This window comes from Camelus ferus, chromosome 21 (genome assembly GCF_009834535.1).
Source record: "Camelus ferus isolate YT-003-E chromosome 21, BCGSAC_Cfer_1.0, whole genome shotgun sequence".
Taxonomy (NCBI): domain Eukaryota; kingdom Metazoa; phylum Chordata; class Mammalia; order Artiodactyla; family Camelidae; genus Camelus; species Camelus ferus.
In genome coordinates this window covers 10,843,032-10,851,920 of record NC_045716.1, presented here as the reverse complement: position 1 = coordinate 10,851,920, position 8,889 = coordinate 10,843,032, and the positions used below count along the sequence as shown (strand labels likewise).

Genomic DNA, 8,889 nt, shown 5'->3' with positions numbered 1-8,889 from the left:
TAATAATAATAATAATAATAATAATAATAATAATAATAATAATAATAATAATAGTAAATTGCAGGTGTATTAGCCCTGCATTTTAGGACTTGCCATAACCTGGCCCAAATCTGCCACTTTAATTCTACCCCCACTATTTTCCCACATGATCATCAACTGCAGGCTGACAGGTCTGCTCTGTGCCCCTTACAATTCCCAAGTCTCTGTTTTCCCCTTTGTTCTCTCTCTACCCCTCCCTCCCGCAGTGCCCTTTTCTCTCTATTTACAATTTACATTTACATTTCCCAGCCACCTCAACCCAACACAAAATGATCTCTCACTGGTATGAATTTATATAATAATTGTAATTTACACTCCTCAATTGGCAATTTTTAACTCTCAGTATTGCTAATTACCTTTTATAATATACATTTTCTTTCCAACTGTACTAGCAACTCATTGAGAGCCACTTAACCAACAAATAAATATTAGTCGTTGACCTCTGTTATACCAAATGTTGTATCAGGCACAAGGGATACACTGGAGAACAGAACAACCAAATAAGATCTCTGTTATCATAGAGCACGGAGTCATGGGGAAAACAGATGTTCACTGAGTAAGTGTAAGTAATTAGATCAATCATTGCAAGCGTGAAAATAGCAATGAAGGAAAACAATTGGGAGTGTGTAACTTTGATATTCCCTTCTGGAACTTTCGGAAATAAAGAACTCGATGATTGGTTGATTGATTTGGAGAGATTTAGCAATTTGGTAGAGTTAACCTGAAAGAGGAGAAAGGAGGTTCTAAAGCAAAAGCTAACACAGGTCCATCCACGATGGCACCATATGTGGGTAACATATTATCGCTGCTTCTCTAGCTGTTTGGAAATTTCTTCAATCTGAATACACACTTTGGCAAACATCATTGCTACATCAGCCAAGAAACTCCCCTTGTTTCAGGACATAATTCATATCTACCAAAATGTCATATCTGATTCTGCATCAAGAGAGGCAGGTGCAAATATGTTTAATGTCAAAATCACCTGTATGTTCATAGTTCTTGCCACCGTATTGCTCCATTATGTTATAAGGTCAAACAAAATGTATAATAAAAACCACCATGCCCCAGTTTATTGGGAGAAAAATCATATATTAAATCAGTCATTTTGTATCTGCAAAGCAACAGATTGGTTGACTAAATTTTTCCATTTTTAAACAGTTATACAGACAACTCCTTATTGTATAGGTACCAAAACAACTGTTAGCTTACTTGGTGAACTCGGTCAGCTGGTAAACTCAACTAGCCAGGTAATCTGTTAAAAAAAATCCACCAAACTAGTTGTATTACTGAATTTTACTGTCAGTTCTAACAATAGTTTGTGTTGAAACTTTGCAGACAACTTTCAACTGCAGCCCTGTTCTTCTTGCTTAAAATTATTAACATACAGAGTTGTTATCACCTGTTCACTGTCTTCTCCCATGAGACTCTGACCAAGGAGACTAATGGCCAGCAGCAATATAGCATTCACCATGGTGTCTAGCACTGAGCCTGGCAGAGAAGTGCTCAATTACATGTCCTAAGGCATTTTAATACTCTGGACACTCAAACCATTTTCTCAAAAGAGCAACTTTAAAGTGGGAATTAGAGGAGCCAAAACTATCTATTTTGAGGGTGGCAGACTTTTGGGTGCCTTTCAACAATTCATGAAACATCCTGAATCTCCGGCAGAGCCAGTCCTGTTCACTGTGTCAAACTGAGTGACCTGTTTGATTGCTTCCAGGTGTTCCTCAGCACCACCGGAGGGGCGTGGGTGATCAGCCGGGTCTTTGACTCAGGGTACCCGTGGGACATGGTGTTCATGACGCGATTTCAGAACGTGTTCAGAAATTCTCTCCCAACTCCAATTGTGAATTGGTTAATAGCGAAAAAGATGAACAGCTGGTTCAATCATGCAAATTATGGCCTAATACCGGAAGACAGGTAAATATGGTGTGCCTGCCGAGGGCTGTTAGGGAGAAGGAGCCTCGATCCTTCCAGCAGCATCCAGCAGCATATTCAAACCAGGCGATAGCATAACAACATGATTGAATGTGAAGGAAAACTTCATATAAATTCCTTGATCACAATAGCTAACTGTTTCTGAGAGCTTGGTAAGTGAAATTATGAATTCACTTTGTCAACAGTCCTTTAAAGTAGTAAAATTTCCCTATCACTGTGGGTACAGTGAGGCTTAGAGAAGTTCAGTCAGTTGGCCAAGCTCAGTTAGTAGTAAGTGAGTTCTGTGACCTTGGCAAGTTGCAGAATCTCAGCTGCAGCGATCAGAAGAGAATGACTTGTCTATGACTCTTTTGACAAAGGCGACACACTTGAATCCGACAGTTGCCCTTCATCATCTCTCTAGGGGCAGAGCCTTCTTCCCCTTGTCAAGATGACCTTGATTTCAGTCTGTCCTGTCAGTTACAACCATTTATGACTTATCCCATTAACAAGGTCCAACAGTTTTATTCCCTCATTCATTGAGTTTCTACTATGACATTCCATTACCAGGATGGCATCACAGCCTAGAGATCCTGCCTGGCCTTCCTCCAGAGTCCACTCTGGGCCAGCACGGCTCAGGTGGCACCAGGCCGCCGGGGATGGCATGCAGCCCCCTTCCTGCCGCATGGTCTTCTCTCCTCGGGGTCTCTCCATCCTTCTCTCATGTCCCTCCTCTCCGCCCGCTCTCCTCTGCCTGCTATTGTCTCCGCTTTCACTTCCTTCATTTCTTATCTATCCTTTTCTACTTCTTAACTCCAGGCCTCTCCAGGGTTTGACTCTTTCCACCAGAGCTTTTTCTACCATAAGCTTTATCTAGCCTGGATGGCAGCTCATGGGACTATAAAGAATTTTATTTAATCCCACAAACTGTAGAAAACACAAAAGGGGCCTGGGGAATTGAAATCTCTTCTCCCTTAGATTTAGCTAATCCTTTATCATTTCCGAAGTTCTTACGTATATACCATTTCATATGTTCTTCGTCCTATTCAGTGAACTAAGGATGGCAAGTGTTAACGTCCCTATTTTACAGATGAATAAAAGAAAGCCGAAGGGGGCCAAATGATGTTCCCAAGTTCTGTTAAGGACAAACATAAGTACACAAAGCCAGCCTTACTCCCTCCTGCTCTGGTGCTCATTCCGTTTTATCACGTTGTCTCTTTCTGTGCATTCACCGTAAGCCAAAAATGGCTCAGCTTCTTTCAAATCATCTTGCAGAGTGTTGTTTTGTCATTCCAAAGGCATAGCCAGAAAAAGATAATTCTGCCCTTGTTCCTTTTAAACACATGCCTGCTTTCCTTGTACAATTGCTTCCTAGGAGGAGAGAGTTTCTAGCAGTTCCCAGCAGATCCAGAAGCCCCTGGTTTCCCTTGCGGTCCTTCAGCATTCGGCTATCTCTAAAATGACAGTGATGGCTGAAGGCTGAAATTCAGCAGGAGAAGCAGGAGCTAGAGAAAGCTCTAACCTCCTTCTCCTCAGGCTAGTAACTCTAGTAAACGGGACACACATTTCACCATCCTTCTTGGTCATTCATGAATCCCTTCCCACAGAGGTAACTTCTCCCACACCTGGCACCTCCTGCCTGGCAGAGGGGAGAGTCCCAGAATGAAGAGGAGAAGGGAAGGAGGACGGAGGGCTGCTGCACTGTTCACTGGCAGATCTCGTCCCTGTTTGTGTTTTTGTTTAGGACACAGCTAAGAGAGCCTGTGCTAAATGATGAACTCCCAGGCCGCATCATCACTGGGAAAGTGCTCATCAAATCAAGCATAAAGTTGGTGAAGGAAAACTCTGTCGTATTTAACAACACCCCAAGGGAGGAGCCCATTGATATCATTGTCTTTGCCACTGGATACACCTTTGCTTTCCCCTTCCTTGACGAGACCGTAGTGAAAGTTGAAGACGGCCAGGCATCGCTGTACAAGTATGTCTTCCCTGCACATCTGCAGAAGCCAACCCTGGCTGTTATCGGCCTCATCAAACCCTTGGGCTCCATAATACCCACAGGAGATACGCAAGCTCGATGGGCCGTTCAGGTCCTGAAAGGTAAGTGCTTGAGAAATAGCAGGGCATAGGTGTTCAGTCTGCCAAGTTATTTTGAATACTGGAAACTTTGAGATAATTCCCAACTCCTACCTACCAGAATCTTTAAAAGCAGATCCATTTGATTGTCTGAATTACACTATTGTAATGAATTTGTGCCACTACCAGAACAAAAGATAAAATCATGGGTCAAAAAGTACCAGCTAGTGTCTACCTGCTATTTTGACTCAACCAACTGGCTCAATTAAAATGTAAAAGTTCAATCAATTGAATGACGAAATTCAGCCAAAGCAGTTGTGAGGTTCTGTCATATGAACTAAGTAGTGAGATGACCCGATGCTTATCTCTTCAGCCAGTGGCATTATCCCAAGGAGCACACCCTCCGTCCACTTAGGCTGCTAGCATCTCTACCAGAAGAACCGATGAGTGACTGGGCACTAGAAGTAAAAGATGAGCAGTAGTGAAGCATCTTTGCCGGCTAAGTAATCGCTGAAATCTAAAGTTAAATTGCATTTTTTGTTTGTTTGCTTTATAGGTGTAAGTAAGTTGCCACCGTCAAGCGTCATGATAGAGGAAGTTAATGTAAGAAAACAAAACAAGCCCAGTGGGTAAGTTAACTACCATGCATTCTTTTTGGATCAGAACTAAAACTAGTAAAGCAATAACAAAGACAGTGAGAGTTACACTGGAGATAAAAGAAGCACCTGGAACTTAGAGAAAAAAAAAAAAAAAAACTAGGCTAGCCTGTTTAAGGAGAGAGAAGGGAAAAGTAAACTGAGAATTAAATTGACAGTTAATGTCCCAAATCATCACTTTAGACCATGGTCATCTAGCACCATATGGAGTTTAGAATCTAAACCAAATATAATTAACCCTCATTTACCAGGGTTGTATACCTTAGCCACAATCAGCAGGCAAGAAGTTGTGTTTATACACTGTGACACCAGGAGGGCCTACTCATTCATTCATTTCAACCAATCTGTGTTTATTCAGCTCCATTTTTATTCAGACGGCTACTCTACAGCAGGAGTCAAACTAGGGCCTACGGGCCAAACCTGCTGACCACCTGTTTTTCTCTTTTACGTTTTTAAATTGTTGGAAAGAAGATTTGGGGATACGTGGAAATTATATGGAATTCAAATCTCAGTGGCCGTCAATAAAGTTTTATTAGAACACAGCCACACTCACGATTTACATATTGTCTAAGGCTGCTTTTGCATTACAGCAGCAGAGTTGAATAGTTGAGGTAGGGACCATAATACAGCCCTCAAAGCCTTAAGTATTTACCACCTGGCCTTTTGCAGAATGCTTGCTGACCCCCTCTCTAGAGGAGAGGTCTCCACATGTGCTCTGCTCTTTGGCTACCACTCAAGGGCCAGGGACAGTGGAAGGGAGATGGCCGGCGAGGAGGAAGTCTTGCCTTTCCCCCCAGCTCCTAATCCTAAAACATCTCGGTTTTATCTGTTTTACTGATTACCTGTTTCAGACTCTGATATAAATTTTCACTTGAAAATAGAGTTTCTGTGGCAGAAAAAAGAAGTTTTAAGATCATGCATTTAAGAAACATCACTTCTCTCATTCACATATATTTCCAAATGTCAAGTGTTGCTCTAGCCTTGTCAAAGTGCTAACTCCCAAAACAATAAAAGCATTTTGGGTGTCTCTTCTTCATCCTCAACCTGGGATATGATTTGCTCTCCATTACGGCATTCTAGCATAACACAGATAATTGATTAGAACTATGCAATGTAAAAGCTTTTGTCACGTAGGTCAGTCAATTATATTAGGGACTAATACCAGTATTCCAGGGAATTCCACCCTGTTGATTTCTGTGGCTTTTTACATGGTACAAATCTAGCAATAAATGAGTTTTAGAAAGATTTAGAAATAGTAAAATTATATAAAATCTTTTTTTTTTTGGAAGCTGCTAATCATTTGACAATAGAACTAAAATAATACTAGATCCATTATTGGCATTTGGAGCACCATATGTACAGAGTATCTTTTCAAGGAATCCATCTTGTATTTAAAGAATATTAAGTAATACAATAAGACATTAGACAGCCATGGGCATGGAGGGAAGAACACAGAAACTCGTCCAAATATTGCAGCATCATTGTTTACTTCTGGCAATTTTATGTGTTCTAAGGTTATCATTATATAATATTTTTGTCTTCCCCTTTCTCCCTAATCTTCATTTCATAAAGATTTGGCTTGGATTACTGCAAAGCTTTACAATCAGATTATATCACCTACATAGATGAACTCCTGACCTTTATTGGTGCAAAGCCCAACCTGCTCTCTCTGCTCCTGACGGATCCGCGCCTGGCTTTGACCATCTTCTTTGGCCCGTGCACACCGTACCAGTTCCGCCTGACTGGCCCAGGGAAATGGGAAGGAGCCAGAAATGCCATCATGACCCAGTGGGACCGAACATTCAAGGTCACCAAAACTCGAGTTGTACGAGAGTCCTCATCTCCCTTTGAAAGCTTACTCAAACTCTTCAGCTTCCTGGCTTTGCTTGTGGCCATTTTCCTGATTTTCCTATAAATGAAAGAGGACCTAAATGGCTTGTCAGATGCAAAGAGTGGATGGGCCGTGCTCTGGTTCCTCCATTGCAGCAGCATTGCCTTAAGAGCTATAAGCCATGTCTGAGCAGGGAAAGCAACACCCTGCCCCCACCCCAGCTGGCTCAAGGGCTACCAGTGGTTTTCCTGAGCCTCTCCCAGCTCCCGCTGCTTCTGATCCTAGAGGATTATAACCAAGATTTTTGTGCATTTGCTGGAAGATTCAAGGGTCATTTTAGGGGAGTGGTCCCAGACAGCAATCTGAGCATTTAGACCTCTTTCCTATTTTCACATATCTTACCTAAAACTCCCTGCTTCTCAAAAGATTTAGCTGTACTAAAACGGTGCTCTTATGGTATCAGATGATTAAAAGTAAAAAGAAAGATGAAAACCTAGAAATTGACTGTTTCAAGTGGTCTTTTATTCTCTTTTTGAGAGTTGGGGAAAAGATGAGGGCAAAGAGAGAAGGGGATGAGGAGTTTATTAATAAAGACCATGAAATGCTGGGAGGGTTCAGTGGCTTTGTTGGAGTGTTTCTAAAGGAATGTACCTGTCTGGGAGTGCTCATCGCCCTGAATGCTCTCTGCAGAAAACAGGGCCTCCAGCTGCCACAGTAACAGCCCCTGTCAGACCTACTCCACAGAAAACCACCACCTCCACCTGCTCTTGGACCCGGCCTCCACCCAGCTCCCAAAGGAAAAAGACCTCCTCTACAACTCTGCTTAAGGAGGCCAACAGGGCTGCCTCTTAACTCAGCCAAATCCAACTGGAACCCATCAGAGAAAGGCCACAGGCTAGCAGTTTTTAACAGAGAGGTAAAAGGAAGAAAGAAAAGACCAAAAAAGAAAGAGCAAAAGCAAACACCATGTCAAAAGCAGTTTTTGACCAAGCTAGACCCAACCTAGATTCTCCTTCCCAGTTACACAGCTGGAAGAGGTTTTGCCTTCAGTTCAGCTCATTACTGGGCTTAGATGGCAAATCTCACGTCACACAGAGGTCCCCGGTTTGCACAGTAGAAAGGATCCGAAACTATGGGATCAGGAGAGAGTGAGCGCTGTAGGAGGCACAGAGGCAGGACACGCCTCCTCCACTCTGGTCTGCTCAGGTCTAGCTCCTCTTTTTTGTTCCATTTTTTTAACTTTCCTCCTGACCTGTTCTACTTCTTAACATATGTGATACTGTGATTTATAACAACAAACATATATTTGGTCTTCCTCCTCATTTCCAGCACAGGGCTCCTAAAACCCTTTAAATCTCCCAAGTGATGAGAGCATAAAGGCGTCTGTCGTGAATGAGGTGATTTTTGAGAAACATGTAAGGATGGGGAACTTTCAGTCCCATCTCTCTGATCTCTGGGGAGGGAAGAGAGGGACTGGAGATCGAATCAGTCACCAGTGACCAATGATTTGATCAGTCATGCTATATAATGGAATCTCCATGAACTCCCAAAAGAATGGGATTCAGAGAGTCTCCAAGTTGGTGAATATATGGAGATTTGGGAAGAAAGGTGCCCTTAGAGAGGACATGGAAGCCCCACACCCCTTCCCACCTACCTTGCCCTATGCATCTCCTCCATGCGGCTATTCCCAAGTTATATTATCCTTTTGTAATAAACTAGTAATCTAGTAAATAAACGGTTTCTCTGAGTTCCATGAGACCAACTAATTCACAAAACTACTGATCATTCTAGGAAATAAATCAAACCCAGGGAGGGGAGTCATTGGAACCTCTGATCCTTCACTTGTTCTCAGAAGCACAAATGACAACCTGGGCTCACAATTGGCTTCTGAAGTGAGAGGGAGGGTACTCTTGGAGGACTGAGCCCTTAACCCATGGAATCTGATGCTATCTCTGGGTAGATAGTATCATAATTGATTTCAGTTGTAGGACGCCCAGCTGATTTCCAAGATTGTTCAGTGATGTGGGGGGAGGGGAGCAGGGAGGAAACACACACACATATTGGAACTGGCTGCAGAACACTTAATGTAGAAACTTAGAATGAAAAACTGCTCCACTGAACAGAACCTAAATGACTTTTGGAAATGCTCTTCTCTCCCTTGAAGCAGAGCTGACATTTTACCATTCCTCCTAAAGTCAGCTGGAGAGGTTCAGCGCCCAACGTGAAACATGGCAAGGTGAACCACCCAGGCAGCCTCAGGGGCACACCACGAGGACACAAGCTGGAGCCTGCACCTAGCACAATCTATTGTGCTGAGCATATTGTACTGAGAGGCTGAATATACAAACAATGGCCAGGCCACCTCCAACA

General features: G+C 42.7%; 1 protein-coding gene and 1 long non-coding RNA gene across 5 annotated transcripts in view; one reads left to right on the top strand and one right to left on the bottom strand.

Annotated features, from left to right (window-relative positions):
- The window catches only part of FMO1 (flavin containing dimethylaniline monoxygenase 1), a 31,958-nt gene extending 24,939 nt beyond the window's left edge, over window positions 1-7,019 (top strand). For both annotated transcript variants that reach the window (XM_014565469.2, XM_006192066.3), the window contains 4 exons: window positions 1,760-1,959; window positions 3,701-4,056; window positions 4,589-4,661; window positions 6,261-7,019. In XM_014565469.2, the coding sequence (XP_014420955.1) occupies window positions 1,760-1,959; window positions 3,701-4,056; window positions 4,589-4,661; window positions 6,261-6,603 (972 nt within the window). In that variant the 3' untranslated portion in view covers window positions 6,604-7,019. The remainder of the gene's footprint in view (window positions 1-1,759; window positions 1,960-3,700; window positions 4,057-4,588; window positions 4,662-6,260) is intronic.
- The window catches only part of LOC106729126, a 180,613-nt gene that overhangs the window by 149,689 nt on the left and 22,035 nt on the right, over window positions 1-8,889 (bottom strand). The window lies entirely within an intron of this gene.